The 22,750-nt window shown below is 45.6% G+C and overlaps 1 protein-coding gene across 1 annotated transcript; it reads right to left on the minus strand.

The window, feature by feature from the left end:
* Nucleotides 1-8,205: 8,205 nt before the first annotated feature.
* DCSTAMP (dendrocyte expressed seven transmembrane protein) lies at nucleotides 8,206-20,968 on the minus strand. Its single transcript, XM_075589007.1, has 3 exons — nucleotides 19,748-20,968; nucleotides 17,918-18,253; nucleotides 8,206-8,757 (listed from the first exon to the last, which is right to left on the minus strand). Exons 1-3 carry the CDS (start codon nucleotides 20,792-20,794, stop codon nucleotides 8,680-8,682), a joined length of 1,461 nt encoding a protein of 486 aa, XP_075445122.1. The 5' UTR covers nucleotides 20,795-20,968; the 3' UTR covers nucleotides 8,206-8,679.
* Nucleotides 20,969-22,750: the final 1,782 nt, after the last annotated feature.

A 22,750-nucleotide genomic window follows, 5' to 3' on the forward strand; every position in this document is an offset into this window, starting at 1 on the left:
GATAGCTACCTTAGCTGGCTTTCAAATTATTCAATGTGAGCTCCTATATCATATTCAAGAGAATATACATGGGCCACCTCATTGTTGGTGACTTTCATATTACACCTTCTGTGAAGACATTATAGAAAAGGTAGACTTTGGAATATTTTTGGCCGTATTCACTTGACTGGGCCACACAGTGTCTTCCAGCACTAGAAAGTGTCTTATGGCATAACGCTGCTTAGTAAATATGGGCCGTTATGCCGTTCAGAAGACAATGCATGTGACCAGTACATTTACTTAGAGATGTTTCAAATCTCCCAATACAAGGCAGTCAAATATTCTAATGTTCTCCAAGGAAAACAAGATGGTTAAAAAAACACTGAACCTTGGTATCGATGTAGGTACAGTATTAGTATTCCTTTTAATTCAAAACCCACAATAAGAAAGGCAAAATTATTTTCCTCATTGTTGTCAATGACACAAAATAAAATAATCTGGAAAGATGGCGTGGATAACATGTATACAGTATGAAGCATGGCATGGTTAGATTTACTAATGGTTCATATAGCTGCATCACAATTTGGCGTTGATAAGAAAAAGGGGATTGTTGCAATATAATTTGCAATTACCACTGTATTCACTAAGAATTATATATTCATGAGTGGGTTGCGTTATGCAGCTGATTTTCATACTGTACATAAAAAAATTAGCGACCGCTAGTGAAACAAAATGCAAAAACTCATTGAAATCGACGTTAATCGGTGCTAGCGATGCAATTGTGGAGAGGTCAAACGTTTCCATCACAGGGTTCTGTAATAGGGTTTCTTACAAAAAAGGTTTGCAGGCCATGCACTTCTTTAACTCAGGCCGTGTTGTAAAAGCTCTGCAAAATGGCTAGTAAAAGCTTAAAGGGATTCATGTTAAAATGTTTAAGAAGCAAAAAGTGACCCTGTGCTCATTTGCATGTCATTACCCAGAATCCCTGGCTGCAGTGGCAACATTGATGCTGAGTGATTATGGGGAATGACAAAACAGGAAAAGACCAGGCGCTTACCTTAAGGTAAAGATCAAAAATGCTTACAATCCGACAGTATAATCAACAAATATGATCTCTTTGAGGTACTTAGAGACAACCCTTCAATCCCTTCTGCTTCTACCCCAGAGTAGGGATAATCCAGAGCCCTTATAGAAACGTGAAAAAACAGGATAGGGGGAGCATAGGGTTAACAAGATGTGCAATAACAATGCCGACGAGGTACAGTTTAAAGTCCTAATGTGGTGGACAAGGGGTAAAGCTTGTGCAGAGTGATGACGCTGCTCTGCTCGGCTGCAGTTTCGGCTGTGGGATCTGGCTACGGAAGCCTCTGTTGGACACAAACAGCTACACAAACGAGCAACGCGTTTCGCCGAATATACGGCTTCCTCAGGCTCATAAAGTCACAGCCGAAACTGCAGCCGAGCAGAGCAACGTCATCACTCTGCACCCCGGACGCGGGGACGGAACAATTTGCGGCTGAGGACTGATACTGGGCTACGTGGAAGGCCAGGGGCGCAATACATGTGTATGTGAGTTTACTGTTTCTTCGATTTTATCAATTACATGTCTTTTTTTAAACTTTACTGAGACCGTGCCTCACTTGTCCCCTTGCACTGCGGAGTCGGGGAGAGACATTTATTGACTGCAAGCAACCGGGAAGTGCGTCCCTGTTGAAATCTAGCCTGAGGGCAATCTCCCACGTCCGGTCGACAACAGTATTGGACGGGTTCAGTTAGCCCCAAAGACACCTACCCCACCCACTTACTCACACTGGGCCGTGTGAGTATTTATATATTATATTCATTTAACCTACTCATATCCGCTTTTGGATGAGCTAGGACACATCCCTAAAGACACCAATTTGGCTTTTGCTTACACAGGGCCGTGTAAGTATATTATTGTCATATGAGCTTTACCCCTTGTCAACCACATTAGGACTTTTAAACTGTACCTCGTCGGCATTGTTATTGCACATCTTGTTAACCCTATGCTCCCCCTATCCTGTTTTTTCATGATTATGGGGAATGGCAGGTTTGTAGACCTGTCTGAGAGGTGAATATACTCATAAGGGGTGTTGTTATTTGCTGTACGCAGTACTGTGGAGGGTTTTTGTCATGTTTTACTTACCATAACTTACCTTGTATACCTGGTTTGTGGCCACTACCAGCTTCACATTTCAAGCTTAGTAACCACCCTCATACTGATGAGACCTAAATGTTGGAACAGCTGTCTGTGAGTAGGTTTGCTGACCTTGCATTTCTTTTACCCAGGCTTTGTTGTAAAAGCTTTCTCCCTGGATCAACATCCTTCCTACGTTTAACTTCTTTGGTATATCCCTGTATACCTTTTCTTTCTAAAAAAAGATGTCCAGCCTTCTCTGAAAAATATCTATTATATCTGCCATCACAGTCTACATGGGTAGTAAATTCCACATTTCAAGTGCCTTGAACCCTTTCCTTTGCTGCTGGTAAAATGTCCTTTCATCCAGACTCAACAGATGAACTTGTACTCCTTTGTACTGTCCTTGGGATGTCGAGTTCCCTTTTGTGTCATCTTATGGAGGTTCAGAGGAAGTAATCACACTGACAACAACCATCCAGTGATGGTTGTATTCATTGCTTAAGAGCTGTGGTTTCAGTTGTAATTTATTGATGAATACAAATTGCATGGATTTGGCTTTGTGTTGATGGTAAACAGGAGTATACCTTCCAAATGGTACAAGTCAAAGCTATCAACTCAGATATGATGGTCTGTACAAAGTATAATGTTTGAGGCGGTTCCTGTGGGCTCACCACTGCTTAATGAATCGGCAATGAACATCAATTCAGGGATAATTATGTGGTTATTTTCAAATGAGATTAGAAACCACATATGTTTTATGCCCCTGAAGACAAGCTAAAGAATTCAGACACACTTGTGTTCTGTAACTCTCCCCCAAAGAGACTTTCTTTTCTTCATGGCATGAATGTGGCACATTTAGTTGTATTGTATAATGAGTACCACTAACATCAATCCAAGAGGAGGTCCAAGCCATTCCTAAACAAAGTAGGACCATCTCAGACATGGCAGGGGCATATTCAATCACTTTAGTTAGAAATAGAGGGCTCATATTCACATAGTGCATTGGATATAAGCAAAAGGAAGCAAGCCTCCCACCTTCCTACAAAAAATAATAAAAATGTTACTCAATATTGTGGCACATGTAAAGCGCTCACTTACAGTATCTGGCAAAAACAGGGTGGACATTTGAAAACATTTGACATAGAGTATGAAAAATGGGATCCTACCTTACTTAGGCAAATGTTTCCCAGAAATAATATTTAAATTCCTTAATCGTGGCAGGAAAAAAAAGTAGTGGTTGTGTGCTTGACAAAAGAAAACCTTCGACATATTTATACAATATTTATGCTTAGAAAGCAAAAAAAAAAAGGAAAGAGGCTTTATAAAATACTGTTCTATTTCTTCTTAAAAGAAAATGGATTTATGTTAAATGGTTATCAAAAAGTAGTGGTACTGTAACTCTGTAAATAAAAAAAGTTGTGGCACTCCGCACCCCCCATACCATCATACTTCGATCCCTGCCTTTAACAAATGAGGGTAATTACATTTATTTCTGTAAATATTAGTATATAATGGCCGTCTGTATATTCACTGAATAGACTTCTGCCATAAGAAGACTTGCGGTGATTAAAGACACCTTACAGACCATTGACATGCCAGAAGGTGACATACGCTGTAGCTGAAGACTGCATAGTAAATGTGGCCCAATAGGGTTCTTACCTACTACAACACTACGCCACGAGACATGAGTGACGTCAGTGACAGCATCTTGTTTTTAGCCATATGACATAAAACAATTCTTGAGTGTGTACACATTTTCATTCATCAAACATAATTCTACTATTTAAAATTGTTTAAGGAGAAATGATAGCACAATAATCCTACTCCTATTTCCCCAACTCCGGGTCACTAACACTCTGCCGGTAATTCCCTCCAGTCTCACTGGTATCTCCTGTAATTCCTCCCTGACAGTATTCTTTGCTCTTTGTAATGCTTCCCCGATCTTCCACAAGTCATTCACAACCTCTTCCAGGCCCCTATTCAATGTAGAGGGAAGCGGGATAGGACACGGTAGGACACAGGTTGAGGAGGATGGGAAAGGAGGAATGAGGTTTTATTTTCGCAGCATAAAGGTTACTGCAAAATCAAGTTTTAGCATAATGAAAAGATGACTCATTTAATGGGGTTTGTGTCTGTTATTCTATTCAAAATGCGGATGTACAGTATACTCATTCAATGTTCCTCTTTCTTTTTAATACAAGAGGAAATGATATTGCAGTGTAGCAATAGCAAAAATTGTAAAAAATTACAGTATTTCCAACAAAAGGTCAAGCATATATTTTCATGATCTATCATTAAAGCTGCAGACCAAGCAATATCTTGTTGTTGTTTTTGTTTGTTTTTTTTTTTTAAATAAATCAGTTCTGTATTAGGAGAAAATACTTGAAGCATTTTTTTAAAACAACTCTGAATGATATTTGTAATGTATTATAATGTAACAAGCCTTTTTGTTTATATAGCAATCATTTATAAAGTCACATCCCTTCTTCATCTGATACAGGCTCTGCCCCACCCCTTTTTGAGCCCTCTCTTTAGCAATGCACAAGCTCAATAGTATCTAGTTACTACCTGGTCACATGAACTTCCACACAGAACTTTATCAGTGCAGCAGAAGAGGACCAAAGATGTAGTTATTTAGTCAAACCCCTAGCCCAGGGGGGCGCAAACTTTTTTCCCTGCACCCCCCTGCCGGCGGATCCCCTCTCTCCGCATTCCCCTCCTTCCCCCCACCCGCTTACCTTGGCTCCGGCGGCATTAGCCAAGGTAAGTCAGGTTTACAGAGGCCCTGCAGCTCCCCAGCACTTAATTTAAGTGCCTTCGGGAAGCACGTTGGGCCTCTGTAAACCCCGCGCCCCCCGCAGTCAGTCTCATGCCCCCACTGGGGTTGTGCCCCCCAGTTTGCACACTGCTGCCCTAGCCGAATCTTCACGGATCGCTCACAGGGGAATGGATCGATCGGCAATTTAGCTAATTACTTATCATTCTGTGGATTGTATTGATGCACATATTGCTTGCCTACGTTTAAGTCACACAAAACCCCAGCAAGCTCTTTTTGGGAAACCCTGAGCCCCCACAAAATATATATATGTATATAAGTGTCAAAAAGGAGAGCTATTGAGCGTGGCATACGTATACAACAAACGACAGAGAAGCCCAATGCTACATCCAATATGACAAAAATACACAGTAAAATACTTATATATTCTCTTGAAAAAGGGTCATTTAGTTTAACCCTTTGGCCAACGTGTTGTAAGCTTGCGAGCCACGACAAGGCAGACACCTGTTCGCAAGTCCTAACACTACCAGATAAAATACTAATATATACCTCTATTAGGATTAAAATTCTTATTTACCTCTATGAGGAGGGAGAAAGACCACCATTGGATCTATATCCAGTAGAATGATAGGACCTACTCACTTGGGATGTGGGGAGGGGCGGGCTTAAAACCTGGGAAGGAGGAGCCATAACCTCCAGTAGCTGAGACAGCTGAAAATAAATTAACAAAACACACAAAACCCCAGCAAGCTCTTTTTGGGAACCCCTGAGCCCCCACAAAAAATATATATGACGTTTGCTGTGCAAGCTTATGATGTTTTGGGCAAAATTTCTAACTAAAAAACCATATTTTATTATTAGCATTAGCATTGTTATTAGTACTGAAGCATCATTTCTTGTAATTATTACCATGTATGTTTTGTCATTTGGATGTAGCACTGGGCACCCCCTGTGTTTTCATATATATATATATATATATATATATATATATATATATATAGGTATGTGTGTATGTTCAATAAAGTTCAGGATTAGCCTGCTATTGTAAGGAGGGGGGGGGGAGGGTGGCAGGACGGCCTGTAGGCGAGGTCAGTCAATAGTCCACACGTGTAGTTTCAGGTTAAGCAAATGTTAAGTGGTTTTATTTCTCCACAGTAGAACATAACATTTGGGCACACTGTCCCTTTAAAGCAACACAAAATATAGCAGCATAATAACAAACCCCTATCCCTTTGTAAGGGCTAACTGACTTCCTCAGACCCTATTTGCAGGACTGGAGGGATATTCCCATTACCAGCCTATCAATATATATCACAACATTTCAGGTAACAATATCAAAGTCTTACTTTCCTTTAGGAAGAGGGGTGGAAGTCCATCTGCATAGCAGCTGCATAGCAGAGCTCTGTGGTATGAGGCAGTCATCTGATTGTAAGCAATGGCTTCCTTATATCTCAAGCTGGTTGTCAGGTGTGTCTGCTTAGTTCCTAATTGCCAGCTATTCTTCTTGGGTTAACCTTCTGAGTGCTGGATGAAGGACTCAGATATAGGTTTCCCATGCATAACTAGCAGTACCTGACTTCACCCGGTCACACGGGGTCTATGACAGTATGTAGGCTGGCTTACTAGTCACTCCCCAGGGAAGGAGGAGGGTTTCTCCTCTATAGAACAGAGTAAGGGTTAGTGGGTGTGGGAGTTCTGGGTTGTACTTCAGAGTGTACAGAAACAGATGAGAGCCTCTCCCCAGAGAGAGCAGGCTGAGGCCTTGCCCTATGAGGGGGTACGGTATCTACCAAGAAGATAGTCAGGCCTAATGTCTGGGTACTGCATTCAGGGACTGTGACCTGTATATACCAACATGCATGTACCAATAAACCCAGTTATACCCTATCTGGTGTTATGATTGGACTGTTCACCAAGATGAAGTGTCCCTGAGGTTCATCCTGAAAGCCTCAAGATCCTCTTGGACTGGAGGCACTGCCACCTAAAGAATAACCAGTATCTAGCATAGGATGGGGACAAAGGGGCAACACAAGTATAAAAAAAAGTTTTGTGTAATAATAAAGCAGAGTCAAAATCTCTGTACATGCAGGGCTGAGAAACCTTTGGTGCTGCCCAGAGATGTAAAGAGAAAATGGCTGCTGCTGGGACTGGAGTGGGAGAAGAAGTGCAGAGGACAAAGGATAATGTATCCAGGGGCACAGATTGGCCATCCCAAGCTAGAGCAGCGTCAACCCAGCGGAAGATATCCTGTCGACTGGGGGATGATGTTTCTGAGTCCCTCTTGTAGGCACGGTTCCCATTGGCCCATTTGTATTTCCCTACGCAAGCCCTTTAACACTCTAAGGCCACCCCCAGCCCTGATTGGATAAAGCAGGCGAGCCCTCATGTCCTGATCCTGATGTGCAGGTGGACTAAGTGGTATGCGATGAGCCTGTGCCAGAGACACCTGAAAACGAGGCTGAGAGCCTTGCCAGCGGGAAATTGCTTTATTCTATGGGACTGTAGCTGTGCCAGAGGAGCGGAGAATAGGATTTTTCAGTGGGATTTTAAAGTGCTATGCAGTGAATTGCACCAGAGAGGTATGGACAGTCCCTAGCTCATCGGAAAGTGGAACAAAGCCCATGGTAAGCCTTGGATGTGGTGCTCAGCACCTAGGCAGCTAGGATTCCTCCTGTATGCCCCGTTGTTAGTGAGTATAGCTCTGATTGTGTTTCTTTGTGTTGTGATTGCTGGCTCCGACTGAAATAACATATCATTATTGTCCTGTCTGGTACCTTGCTACCTGAGTTAAGTTCTGGTCTTCCATGACAGAGGCCTTCATCCAACAGTGGATCAAGAAGGGCTAAGTATGAGGAAATTGATGATACCGTATATACACATTTAACACCATGGGACAGGTGGGTAGGTACTTATACATGTATGTTGCACCTGGCCCCGTCTCTGCATAACCTTATTTCTTACAGATTACTGTGTGATACAATATGCCATATTTACAGATTATGATGTGAAGACAATGGGGTTTATGTATTACAGTAGACGGGATGTAATCATGGAGAAAAAACTGCACGAGAGGTGTAAAGAAACACTTAACATGCTAGGATTGTTTTCTGTGCTAAATCTCGTGCAATTGTTTTGCCCCAGAATTGCTCCATGTTTGCCTTGATACACATACCTCAATAACTATTACAATCCATCTGCACAACTGCAAACATGTTGTGGATTTTTTTTTATTAGTGCATTGTAAAAATTGGAATCACATAGAATACGTTAATACACTTCACATTTATTTAATCAAAAACCCAATATTCCAAGACAGTTACAGAAAATGACAGGTTTCATCCACGAGCATTATTCATTTATATCTTTAAAAAATCTATTCATAGCACCACTCAAATCTGGAAGAGTTTTATGCTGCAGAACCAAAGGGACATGTGACAACCTTACTTGCAAAATGTCCCACATCCCATTACATTATGTGCCATTTATAGCCCTTATCTAATGTTTACATTGCTCTACAAAGGTAACCCCTAAACCTCCATAATGCAACCACCAGATTTAGCACATTGAAGACAGTTATATATATATTTACAGGCTGCTGTTTATTGGCACAACTCAGGGACTTTAATACACATTCCTATGTCCATCAGAGACAAACATCCCATAGGATTTACTTTCAACTGATTTTCTGATAAATCTAGAGCTGTTATTGCACCAAATTGTCGCCATTTACTGTATGTGGCACATATTAAAGTAGTCGGCATTTTCAAGCATCATATGGTCCGTTCACTTCTTCTTTTACTTCAGGCTGATTCATTTTCAGAATTGGAAACCAGAAGTTGGTCTGTGAAGTAACATTTTTGTCATTAATGCAGAGTCACTATGAATCCTCATTTTCATGTACACACCACAGCCAAGTAGCAATTCAAATCAATGATTGTTTCCCCTTGATTACATGCATCATACCGTACGTTCTTGAACCCACCACATCGTATTATTATTGTAGCCCCGGTCCCCGGCGGCTCCTAGAGATCCCTCTCCTTTGTGGCAGCGCGGTCGCGGGTGCCGCCGTAGCCAGCGACGGACCCGCCGGCTGCTTCCAAAGGTGGGGGCGGTGAGAGCCTTAGGAGGCTCGGCGGCGCACCCGGCTAGCGGGGGCCGCCATTGGGGTTGCGCGTGCATGCGGCATGATCGCGCATGCGCAGATGAGGCCAGGGAGTTGCGGCGGCCATTGAGGAGTTGCGCATGCGCAGTGCAGTCGCGCACGCGGCCCCAATGTAGGGATAGCCTCCACGGGACTACACTTCCCAGGAGGCTAAGGGGGGAAGGTACCAGGTGCCTCTGAGTGGCCAATAGGGCTGGAGGATTGCCCTGCCGAGAGAAGAGATACATTTCGCGGGGTTTTGAGGAGAGGGGCAGTTGGCGCCAGGAGAAGCTAGGGGAAGGAGGTAAGGTGCAGGAGTCAGTGACTCCCTGCATTAGGCCAGCAGCCCCGAAGGCCCCAGCTAGCCCTGAGTCACCCAGTAGTGTGAGTTGTGTCAGGGACAGGCCCCAGGTTAGGGACCCTGCCCCTCACTATCCAGAGTCAGTTAGGGACCCAGCAGACGCTGCACGTCCATCCAGAGGTGTGGGCTCAGACCTTCGCTGTCGCTGCAACAGCCATCCGGGTGGGATCGCCCGGACGGTAGTTCCTGTATAAAACTGACATCCGGATCCTTTGTGAAGTTCCTTGGCAGGCCCGGGCACCGGAGTGCCCGGCAGGTAATCGACAAGTGCACCAACGAGTCATATCATATTCACACGGGACATAGTGGCTGCGCAGTCACACATACATATCTCACTTGAAGGTGGGGTAATACTGTGTGGGGTTACTGGACACTGGGTGGGATCATCCGGTGGAGGTGGAGGTAGCATCCTGCGAGACGCAGTAGTTAGTGTCTCCTCTATGGAGGGACACCTGTTGATATATGTGCACATGCTATACAGTAAAGTCATTGGTTGTTTTACATACGGTGTGTGGAGTGACATATACATTTTCCTGCGAGGAACCACTCCCCCTCTGGTGGGAGCCATCGCAGGTGGAGGCGCTGCACCAAGTACGAGATTATTCATATTGTGTTATACGTGCCCCAGACTCTCCGTGGCGGAGGCTTAGGCCTCCTGTGAGCCTAACAGGTAAAGCACCACACTGGGTAATGCATATAGATCCCCTCACCTACACCCTATCTGCGATTGTGGGGGGGGGATATGGGTTACATCAGGGGGGCGCAAACTTTTTTCCCTGCGCCCCCCTGCCGGCGGTCCCCTCTCTTCCGCGCCCCCCCTAACCACCATAGACCCGCCCTCCGGCGTCATGATGTCACGTTGCCATAGCAACGTGACGTCACATGACCTCGCGGCGTCATTTTGACGCCGCGTTGCCATGGCGACGCAAGAAGGAAGCCGCCGGAGTCACGGGTAAGTATGGTTTACAGAGGCCCTGCAGCTCCCCGGGCACTTAATTTAAGTGCCTTCGGGAAGCGCGCGGGGCCTCTGTAAACCCCGCGCCCCCCCACCGGCAGTCTCGCGCCCCCCCTGGGGGTCGCGCCCCACAGTTTGCGCACCGCTGGGTTACATTATTATTATCAAAGCCTTTCAATAGGGGGAATGGGCGGCACCCTAAGCCAAGAATAAATCAACAGACGTCAATATACTTGAGCGAAAGTACACTGGCTAAGAGTGGGCACTTTCACCGCTGTCCTAATTCAGACTCTAAAACATTGTTGTGTTTTGGTTTTGGTTTTGCGGAAACACCCTTGGTTTTGGTTTGGGATTTTTGGAAAACTTATTTTCATGTACACACCACAGCCCAGTAGCAATTCAAATCAATGATTGTTTCCCCTTGATTACATGCATCATACCGTACGTTCTTGAACCCACCACATAAACTCAAAATTAAGCATTGCAATGTTTAAATCTTTTTGGAAACTGTTCACACTTTGAACTTTTTGGCAAAGGGTTGACTCTTTTTTTTTTGTGTTTGTTTCCCTAGTTTAATAAAATAAAAAGTGGGGGGAAAAACCCAGACGATGAGCCTTGTTCTCGTTTTGGTTCGAATTTCGCTCAGATTCAGATTGTGCCAAAGTTCGACATGGAAAAAAACGGTTGGTCGGGCAATCAGATGGATGCTGAATTCTACACTCTCAATTTAAATGCTATATTGAATTTCTAACTAGTTTCCAGCAGATAAAGGGGAGGATTCATTAAAGTCCGTTGCAGGTTAACGCACCCATTATGACGTTAACTTCCATTCAAGTTAATGATTGTTAATGCTGGATCTGGTGCTTTATTCCCACAATAAACCTTACTGATTCACACGTAGAGTTCTGCTACATTCTGGTGTCTGCATATTATTCAGTAATTTATGTATCAAACAAAGATGTGCAAGTCAAGCAAAATGTGTAGGTTTGTTTGAATGTATAGCCAGAAGAAAAAAACGAATGGCGCACAGCCAGGGAGCCAGGTGTGGAGTAAAACGCTTTCCTTTATTGGTGCATGATAAGACAAGTGTACCCCCTTGGGGGACAAAGATAAGAACCTCCTACGCGTTTCAGACCTACGGGTCCTTTATCAAGGAGTATGGGATATGCTGGAGTTAGGCACCTTATATACCTGGTTCATAATGGGCAAATTGAAAAAATCTGTGAACAATTACACCGCAGGCCCAGTGCGCATGCGCGTGACGTCACCCGAGGCGCCGCACCATCAACCCAGTGGATTGTGGGTATGGACCGCCCCCTGTCGCCGTCCGCGCATGCCCAGACTGAGGCATGAGGCAAAACATAACTCATCTAGTCTCTGTATCTACTCCTGAGTGTATGTTCAAGGTTATATGATCCCTTAATGTAACACAATGTATTGCAATATTTTGCACAATTCTGGTGAAAAGGGGTGGAAAATGGGAAATGTTTTAATTATCTTAAAGCAGTAATTAATTTTTTTTAAATCTTACCTGAATCGGGATTCTCTGTAGGTCATTGTGGTCCCTCCATGTCCAGAGAACCCGGTTCAGGAGATATTTCTGGACAGTTTATTAAAATAAATAGATTTCGAAACAAAGAAAACTACAAATATGGTGGTGGACATTAATCATGACCCTCGGGGTCACCAGTAGATGACATTGTAGCTTTTCTGACCCTAATGGCCATATTGTTTCCCCTGTTTGCTCTGTGGACAGCTGGTCCACCCCGGGCTCTGCCCCTCTGTTTTCCAGCAGGAATTGGGATGTTGGAGGACGGATGAGCTCCCCCACCAGTTCAGATAAGATAATGAAAATAAATGTACAGATGAAATCTTTCCTTATGGCTCAGCGTCCGCGGGAAATTCTAGAGCACATTCTGGAAATCGGGGAACGCTCTGCAGCACAGTCCATAGTCGGCTGTAACGGCCCACCGGATTAACACAGCGGGGATCCTGAATGGAACTCACGCTGTGTTAATCCTACCAGGCTGCACCTGTCTATAAGAGACCCACACTGAGTGAGACTGAATCAGTCACTGTACCTGCGCGCCTCTAACAGGCAATCACGGGACCGTGAGATTTACACAAAGCAGGGGGAGTGACTGATTCAGTCTCATTCTTACTGCCTGTTTCTTACAGACAGGTACAGCCCGGTAGTATTCACACAGCGCGAGTCCCATTCAAACGCAGGGACCCCCGCTGTGTGAAAACGATGGGCCATTAAGTCTGGTTGCTGGGACTCCGCGGCACGGGAGAGGATGCCATACGGGACCAGCAAAGAGAGAGGGCCCGAACCAAAGTTTCTATCTGTACCTATATATATATATATATATATATATATATATATGTAACGGGTGTTCCCTCTGGCCTGACCCACCCAATCTCATATTGGCCCGTGTAGTCTAACCAGTCCCCCATTACAAGGCGTGTGTGGTGGTGCACCTGCAAGTAACAGGACTCTTGAGTCTCCCGCTTGGTGTTATTAGGGGATGTCAATCAGGACAGGTAGCTGAGGTAGTGGTTACGAGTCCAACTTACATCATGTGCAGCGCCTCCACCTCATCAGGATCTGTGCTTCTGCAGGGAGATGGTCCTGGTGAGGAACTCCTTCTTGGTGCCATCCACTGTTGAGTAATCTCACACTCACACAGTGGGGTTCTTTTTCTCAAGGACATCTTTATTGAATACAGGGATGTAGCAGACTGCCCCATGCAGCTGCCGGCTCTAGCCGCACATCTCTCCGTGCTGTCCCTTTGCCAGGTACGCCCTCCCGTATTGAAGTGGGATTCCCTTTCTCCTAGGGAGATCACCACTGTGCCAGGTCCTTGGACACAGCGTGGCGTAGACACACTGGAATTATCACTATGTTCCCGCTAGTTACTGCACTAGGGTCACAAAAGTGTTCCTTCAATAACGGTATCGTCAGGTTACTCTCTCCCGCGAACAACAACACTAACTGTCAGTGTTGTGCCCTTTATACTCCAGGGGGCAGGCGCATCTCTGAGGTCACTATCCAGGGACTCAGAGCATACAGCCACTCCCATCCTTACACAGGGCACCACACTAGGGTGTGAGGGAAAACCTCCATAACTACTGTGGGCAGGCCTGTGTGTACCAGGACTTACTGCTAACAGAGAAGAAGTATGCAGTCATTATTATGCATGGCTACATACTCCCCCTGGTGAATACCCACCGTCCCGGCTGGGACCTAAATTTGGTGTACCTTGCGCCAGGAAACACTGCAAAAGAACACACAAATAACACAGCAAACATCATTACATGAACATAATAATGAAAGCTCAGTACACTCACTGACCAGCAGGGAGCGCAAAAGAACAACAGACCACTCTATTGGACACTCAATAGTAATGCCGAGGATCTGGCTTCTTCACCTCTCGCCCCGCGGCATCATGCACAGTCACGCTGTATTCCCGTGGTACTCCTCTCTCATTACAGTACACCACCTTGTGCATATGTACACTGCGCCCTATCTTCCAGACCCGCATCAGTTGAGCTACCCTCTGCTCGGCCTGTATACCTTTAATGGCTCCCCCTCTCTCAATGATATGATACTGAATATCATTCTTGAGCCATCTCTCCCTATTCTCCTCTATCTCTGTCATTAGAGGTTCAGGGACATAGGGGTAATCAAGCCCATGGGACTTCCTGTACTTGGCAATGATAGCTCGCTCAGCTCTGCAAGCCCTAGTTAAACTGGTTTGACCAGCCGTCCCGGGCAACACCCATGATAGGGGCTCATGTGTCTCCACCGGATCATCTAACCCTGCGGACCCCTTAGGGATAATTAGGCCTGCCTGTATACGGTCCCATCGTACCCTTAGAGCCCTAAGGTAGGATTCATCATCAAAATCCCCGGCAGCCCACCAGTGATCAACCACCCCCTCCCTCTCTAAAATAAAGCGGGTGCGGTCAAACCACGAGACATACCCCTCGTACAAGGGGGCCCACCACCTAGTCTCCTTCCGTTCCTCGGAGCTAGAATCTACATTCTCTTCTAGGGACTCCTCATCAGGCCCACCAGAAGACACTCCAGATGTACCCTCAGATCGGGTATTAATTCCCTTGCGATGAGAGGTATTCCTAACAGTGATACTCACCCCGCTAGGACAATCACTGAACACCGACACTTGTCGGGACATGCTCCCTCCTCCCTCCGACCCATCATCCGACGTACCCAAGTCCAGGCTCCCAGTCCGATCATCAAAAGGACCCCGTGACTCCCCGGACAACCCTAAACTGGAACTAGATCCAAATAGGATAGGGACGGGTACAGGGGCTTTAGCTAGGGCCTTAGGACTAACCTTGGGGGTGGACGGGGTTTGGGGACGGGACCGACCAGTAGGCACAGACAGGGTTTCCACCTGCTCTCCAGCGGTACCTGCCTTAGCATTGCCACAAAGTCCATCTTGGTCTTCAACCTTGGGACTCCTGGACTTCCCATTCAACCGTCCGTTCCCCTGGTGAATAGGGGATCGCTTCCCGCTGCTCGATCGCAGAGGTGGCACCATCTCCCACTCGGGGCCTCCCTGGTCTTCCGGCACCACTTCCACACACGCACGTGCTGCGACGCCATCTTGCGGTGGATTCCCAAGCGGAATCTCTTCCTCCACAAGGATCTCCTCCAACGCCATTCTGCTACGCGATCCAGTCTGGCTCTGGACTCGCTCCTCCGGATCTTCCACTCCCTGGGTCTGCGACAGACACGGTGTCTTAGTCCCGTGCAGGGCCGGGTTAATCGGCCTCCGTCCGATCCACTAGTCACCACGGCAGTGGGACTCCGGCGATCGGGTGGTCGCGGTACAGGAGACACTCGACTCCGCGTCTCCATACCACGAGGAATTTCATCCCTCTATGGCGTACCAATGGTATGACAGTCTCGTCTGATGACTGTCTTACTCGCCAGCCTTGCACACTCCTCATCCGAGGATTCCAGTTTGCAGTTCGGCCGAGGCATCCCAGTAGGAGACCGGCGATGGGCTCCTCGGTGATCACCTCTCCGATGACTCGCTTTCTCGGTCGGAAGCACCACTCTGGACTCCGACTCTGCGGGACTTGGGCTCTTATTCCAGAGAGCTCCCGGCTGCTCTTCTATCGCCACCGGTACATTTCCGGTCATCCCCGTAGATTGTACAGGTACGAATGTGGTCATGGGCCACATGTACTGCAGTCCACAATGAGGGCATCGGGCTTCGCTGCCCACGGCTCCGCCCGGCAGTCTGCACTGCAGGCACAGACACGCCACAGTCTCTACACCCTCCACCCGGATCACCAGGAAGCCTCCTGGAGCCGAATAAGGGTGCGTGGAAATCACAGGACCTTGGTCCACTTTATCAACAGCTTCAGCCATTTTTATCAGCGGAGGTACTCTGCTCAGAGGTCGGTACTGATCAATGGCTCTTCGCAACTGAAAGGCATGGGCTGATATAGTCACCCTTCCTCCCATTTCCTCTTGCGACATCCGGTGAGACCGCAAACCACTCCCCCTGGTTGAAACTAGGGGGATGTCTCGTAGACTTGTAGGCTGACCCAGCACAGGTGCGGAGTGAGTCATAGTCCATGAGGGCGCGGCTCCAGCTTTCGCGCCAAACTCCCCATCGGGGTGGAGTTTTCGCGTTGGCGCCAATCCTGGCCAACATCTAGCAGACTGCAAAGTTGCAAGACCTTTTGCAGCATGCCCACGCGGTGTCCCGGGAACGCGGGAACCGCCATCTTGGTAAGCATTGTCTTTTCTTTCACTGTCTTTTCTCTCACTGAAGGCAACATCTGGCTGTCTGTTAATTGGGGTATAACAAAGTCCATTTCGTTCCTCCCATCTAGTAAGACTTTCGTCCTCACTATTCTCAGGGGTATCTTCCCGAGAACATATGCAGGACAAACACGGCGCAGCCACGGCTTTCACGCCATTCCATAACAAGCCCACAAAAGTCTCTTCTGTAGCCTGTTCTTCATCGGACCGCAATCCTGGACCTTCTGCTCTGTGCAGATCCTCCATTCTTGTGGTTCTCTTTCCCTGCCATCCTGGACCTTCTGTTCTGTACAGATCCTCCATTTTGACAGTTCTCTCTCTGTTTCTTCTGGCTGAACACCGATTCTCTGTACGTGGAGCTCCGCTCTGCGGGGCAGCTACCACATCTGTACAACAAACATGCCTTGTGCACCACCTTGTGCACCTAACGTAGATCTGACTCGTGTGTGCACTACCTCAGGCTAGACTCACCCTTCCTGTGTCTACCGTAACACGTTCCTCCAGTCTGTGCTCCTTGGTAAGTGATCTGGAATGGAGACTAGAGTACTCTGGCTCTTCCATGCAGCACTTTGGGCGTCGACCTACTTTTGGCTAGCCTAGTGCGGACCCGTCCAGAATTCCTGCTCTCAGTTACCAGTTTATCCCTTAGGCGTCCCCCGCTAGCGCTACCTCAAGGCGACTAGAACAGCAATAGCCCCCGGCTCCAGACTCACTAACCCCTAACGGATCCCAAGGCGTCTTTGCGGCATGCATCTCCAGCATCTCCCTGACTACCCCTGGCCCCGTCCCTCAAGCACAAAGTGGCAGCAGACACTTTCCTTAATTCCTACTGTGTGCCTAGCAAAAGCCTGTCCTGTTGACAGGTATCTCAGCAGCGCCTCCAACTGTAACGGGTGTTCCCTCTGGCCTGACCCACCCAATCTCATATTGGCCCGTGTAGTCTAACCAGTCCCCCATTACAAGGCGTGTGTGGTGGTGCACCTGCAAGTAACAGGACTCTTGAGTCTCCCGCTTGGTGTTATTAGGGGATGTCAATCAGGACAGGTAGCTGAGGTAGTGGTTACGAGTCCAACTTACATCATGTGCAGCGCCTCCACCTCATCAGGATCTGTGCTTCCGCAGGGAGATGGTCCTGGTGAGGAACTCCTTCTTGGTGCCATCCACTGTTGAGTAATCTCACACTCACACAGTGGGGTTCTTTTTCTCAAGGACATCTTTATTGAATACAGGGATGTAGCAGACTGCCCCATGCAGCTGCCGGCTCTAGCCGCACATCTCTCCGTGCTGTCCCTTTGCCAGGTACGCCCTCCCGTATTGAAGTGGGATTCCCTTTCTCCTAGGGAGATCACCACTGTGCCAGGTCCCTGGACACAGCGTGGCGTAGACACACTGGAATTATCACTATGTTCCCGCTAGTTACTGCACTAGGGTCACAAAAGTGTTCCTTCAATAACGGTATCGTCAGGTTACTCTCTCCCGCGAACAACAACACTAACTGTCAGTGTTGTGCCCTTTATACTCCAGGGGGCAGGCGCATCTCTGAGGTCACTATCCAGGGACTCAGAGCATACAGCCACTCCCATCCTTACACAGGGCACCACACTAGGGTGTGAGGGAAAACCTCCATAACTACTGTGGGCAGGCCTGTGTGTACCAGGACTTACTGCTAACAGAGAAGAAGTATGCAGTCATTATTATGCATGGCTACATATATATATATTCTTTAATTGTGTCTCACCTTAAAAGCTATAGCACTCAGCATCTGCCTTGCAGTCTGGGAGTCTCCTGTTGATCTCTTCTTCAAAACTTTGCTATGCAGGTAATGAATACGCTCCATCTCCTTACTTGGATAGAATGAGGCTGCTACCAGCAGTTTCATTTGTATCAGAACAGCAGACAGCCACCCCAGAATGAATAGAACAAGAATGATGATGCTCACAGGGACCCAGGCTTCAGTGAGAGAGAGAGCTGGTTTAGGAATACACCTTGGTTCAAACAGATTAATCTGGAAGGAACTGCTGTAGCTGGTCGTGATTCCACCCGCTGGTTTCAAAAACAGTATATGCGAATCTTCCTCCATGCAAAAAAATTATAAAAAAAAGAGAATGATAGAAAATGTACAGAAACAACAGCGTTTATCAAATATTGAAATCATTACAACATTTGAGATTAAAGGAGCATTTCATGCGCTTTTTTAAATTATTATTGTGACGGTAGTGGTAAATATGGCTGATGTTAATAAAAGTCAAGCCTGCAATTACCCCTATTAATGCTATTATTACAGGTGCAGCCACCATATCAGAACACTTGTACCTGGGAAATTCTGGGAGATTCTGGGCAGTCTCACAGTAAATGCCTCAACATTTCTGTGAGATTCATAATGGCCCATCGGATTCAAACAGAATGGGACTGCAGGGACCCCTGCTGTGTTAATCCGATGGGCCATTAAGAATCTCACAGAAATGTTGAGGCATTTACTGTGAGACTGCCCCAGAATTTAAAAGGCATGAGTTGTAATACTCGTGGCTGCATCTGTATGTTTAACATAGGTTTGAAGCAGTGGGGTCTCTGGAGTTGAACTTCATTCATTTCAGCTCAGGGGGACCCCTGCGTCACGAGATACAGACCTCCGTAGAGGGTGCCAGGATCTTGGCAAAGTTTAAAGCTCTCGGGCCAATAGGAAGTGGAACCTAATGGTGTCACAGCTTCCTATTGGGCAGCAGAGTGTGGGAGCTTTGAAACTTCACCCTTGAGTAGCTCCATGGCTGATAATTAACACCTCATACATTAACCTTGGCCCCTTGCAGACGCACTTTCCAGAACGCCCTCCTACTGTCTCTGTACGTTCGTCCTGCCAACAAATTAGATTGTAAGCTCTTCGGAGCAGAGACTCCTTTTCCAAAATGTTACTGTTATGTCTGAAGCACTTCTCCCCTTTATTGTATTGTATGTCTTTATTTATATAGCGCCATAAATGTACATAGCGCTTCCAAGTAGTTATACATGGGGTAATCAAATAAATAACAGATAATATAAATAACAGGTCATGGGAATAAGTGCTTTAGACATAAAAGTAACATTAAGGAAGAGGAGTCCTTGCCCCGAGGAGCTTACAGTCTAATTGGTAGGTAGGGAGAACGTACAGAGACAGTAGGAGGGAGTTCTGGTAAGTGCGTCTGCACATGTATTACTACTGTGAAGCGCTATGTACATTAATGGTGCTATATAAATAAAGACACATAATACAATTCGTGAACCTTGCTAGCTGAGCAGAGTGGCTACCGGCACCCTTTTCGAAGGTAAGTATCTTTGGAAGCAGGGGATCCCTAGAGCTGTAAAACTGCAGCAGGAGATCCAGAGCACCAGCGTAGAATCCAAAATCACAGAAACAGGGAAACCTGTTATATATAGCTATATATATAGTGAATACTTGGAACATCAAATGTACATGCTTTACATGCATAAATATTTAATTGTGTCAACCCTACATAAACTGTAATTTAAGTAATTCTCTGTATAATGCTTTTACACATGCATAGTAAAACAAAGTTAATATAAATATACTTACATTGATAGACACATTAATTGGGACGACAATAGGGGGTAGTTCTTGAAGATGTTTGCTTACTGCACAAATTAGCAGGTGAAGCACAAAATCGATAATTGTGACCAGGCTCCATATGGAGATATTAGCAAACACAGGAATAAAAAACAGGACCATCTTTTTCTTTTCTTTGCCTGTGATTTGCAAGCTTGGAATTCTGATATAATCCCTTTTCTCGTTCTTATTCAGAGGAAAGACACACGCCACCTGTTGCTGTCTTCTGCTGTTATCATACTCCATAAATCTCTTTGTAATGTATAAGTTCTCAAACTTTTTGCTGTCAGTATCCAGGAATTTCCTTAGAAAGAGTCCAGTTCCAACTAGAACAATGAGAACCCCTACTACAAGAAGAATCATTTGGCCCACATAGGAAGCGATGTCTAACAGTGAAGATATATTGTCAGACACTATCTGAATGTGTTGCTTAGTTTCATTTAGCATCGTTTTTAGACTGTCATCGGAAATCAAAACATCAACAAGAAAAGTGTCAGACACTGAAATGATGTCCTTATATGGATTGAGGAAAAATTTATTTTGATTGTAAATCCAATACATGGCTTGTCGGTAGAAGTCAAATGGGATTATTCTAAGGGAGAAACGCTTTGCTTCCACGTTGCAAGTTATGCTGTCTGCCAGGCCTTTGAAATTGCCGAAGATATTTTTGACATTGTAAAACACAATGATTCCAGTTCCAGCTGTAATCAGAGCATTTCTTCCTTCCCTCATTCCGCAAGACAGAAGAAACAGAATGCTCATGCAACGCACACACTTGAAAAAGAATAGGACAAGGGATAAAAGGATCCCAAGCAAACACGCAATGGCCAAAGAAGCCTCACTGCTGCAAACCGTGGACAGCTGCAAAACAAGGAACAAGCTGACACCTGTTGTCAGCCCAAGTCCCAGGCAGAGAAGAGAAAGGCGAATGATGTTCTTCCAACCTGGCCTTCTCTCAGAGACAAAAATATCAATAGAATGGGACAGTACGCTCATAGCTCTGGCAGAATCAATCATATTGTATGTTACACTGGAAATCCTCGAATTATAAATTGAACAAAAATGATTGTCATTAATATTTAATCAAACAATGAGCTCTTATGGAAGTAAGGTCAATGTAGTGGTCTCCTTTGAAAGGATTTACCAGGGATAACAGGAACGTGTCCAGCGGGCATCCCATCTGGTAGTGCTGTGTAGTCTATCATAATGCTCGTCAGTAACGTTTTGTTCAGTAATGTACTCTGAAAAGGGGAACATGCCAGGCCCAATCTCAAGCTGTTGCAAGAAAAGGTGGAGCTATAAAGGGTGCTGAGGAATTCATCAGTATAAACAAGCCAAACCACAATTAGCATACATTTTAGGAACTCTCATCATATACAAGCAATTGGGGAAAATATGAAATACAGAGTGAGCTATAAATACAGACAGGAACTTACTGTAAACAATTAGTACAGTCCTGCTGCATCCCATTTAGTGTCATTCACATTTGATTTTGAAAGCATATAGGGAATACTACCGTACACCCCAATATTCCTGGTGTTAAAGAAAGCCTTTCAATACCAACACATATAAAACCATACCCTACAGTAACCTGTTGCTTCATGTCACTGTCTGCGGATATTGACACTTTAAATAAAACCTGCGTACAGTATTTGAGTTGTGCTCTTCCACCAGCACTTGGCAATGGTTGAGTGATTGGCAGAAGTAACTACATCAGTTCACTCACCTCAACACTTGTGCAGTCACACACTATTTGCATGTGCCCACCTTTCACACGTCTTCCTACGTATGTATATGTCTTTGCCTAAACATTTCTATCCATTACCATTAAAAGGTTCTAATAAAAAAATGTGCATGTCATGTAGTTTTCAGACAAAACTTGCCAATTCAATTTATTAAAGATTAGAAATAATTGTTTTTAACTCATGACTTTTAATTCAGCCATTACTTCTTTTGCATTTGGTGTCTGTTTCCAGCACTTTGAATAAGTGTTAGGATGTTTTTTTTTTTTGTTTTTTTTTTACCTATGGGCTTAGATGAATGTACTGTATTGACAGTATCATCAATATATTCAAAGCTAACCTCAAGTGGTACCGTGGCTATCAGGAACACGAGGATGCATAGACAGGGCCCCCGACAGGGGGGAGAGCTAGGACAAGTGTGAGGGAGAGAGGGGAGAGAGAGAAAGAGAGAGAGAGAAAAGGGGTGAGGGAGAGAGACAGCAATGAGTGAGGGAATGAATAAGTGAATGGGTGAGTGTGGCAGGGAGGGGGTTGGTTAATCAGGCCTAAAATAAAGGTTATACCCGGCTGATTAATCCTGACCCGCATTGGGAGTGAAGGGGTTAAACTGGTTTGCTATGCATTACTGTGGTTGCCCTGTCCCAGACGTTTTTATTCCCCATTTGCAGGCCATTCCCTGCCTGCTGTGTTAAAGGACAAAATGCATTGCTTGCTATACCCTCTAACCAACACATGATGGCGTAGGAGCGCCCAACGCTAGCGCTGATTGGAAAAGGGTGGCAAAAGTTTAAAGGGCTGTCTATGAGATAGATATCCATTACTTGCGGTTAGACTCTCAAGTACTTTACCGATACAATGTATCCGTCTCTCGTTAACTCTGTGACTTGAAAGGCGGAAAGGCAATTGACGTGGGAACTGTGTCAATTGCCATGAGGACCGGGGGAACTTGCGGTCTCGAAGCCGGCATTTCAATTAGAAATGCTAACTCGAGAACGAAAGCACCCAGAAACCCGATTTTTGAGGTGCAAGTACAGTAAAACACAACATGCACATACATATAAAAGTTACAGTTGTAACACAAATGGAACATGATGTTTTAATAAAGTGTGTAAAAGCTGCAGATTTTAAATGTAAGTTCGGATGTATTCTGTAAGCCGGGAAGGAATTCCTCGGACATACACATGTGATATGGGAGAATGAGCTGGGGGTATTTTCATGCCTGTGCTTCAAA

The sequence above is a fragment of the Ascaphus truei genome, chromosome 2 (assembly GCF_040206685.1).
Source record: "Ascaphus truei isolate aAscTru1 chromosome 2, aAscTru1.hap1, whole genome shotgun sequence".
In the NCBI taxonomy this organism is placed as follows: domain Eukaryota; kingdom Metazoa; phylum Chordata; class Amphibia; order Anura; family Ascaphidae; genus Ascaphus; species Ascaphus truei.

Bases quoted from the DNA above. Each gene is read 5' to 3' on its own strand.
- DCSTAMP (XM_075589007.1), bottom strand. From the start codon at position 20,794: ATGATTGATTCTGCCAGAGCTATGAGCGTACTGTCCCATTCTATTGAT. The intron at 18,254-19,747 runs GTAAGTATATTT...TTTTGCATGGAG, and splicing joins CAATTAATGTGTCTATCAAT to GAAGATTCGCATATACTGTT. The intron at 8,758-17,917 runs GTGAGACACAAT...GTTACTTCACAG, and splicing joins TGAGTGCTATAGCTTTTAAG to ACCAACTTCTGGTTTCCAAT.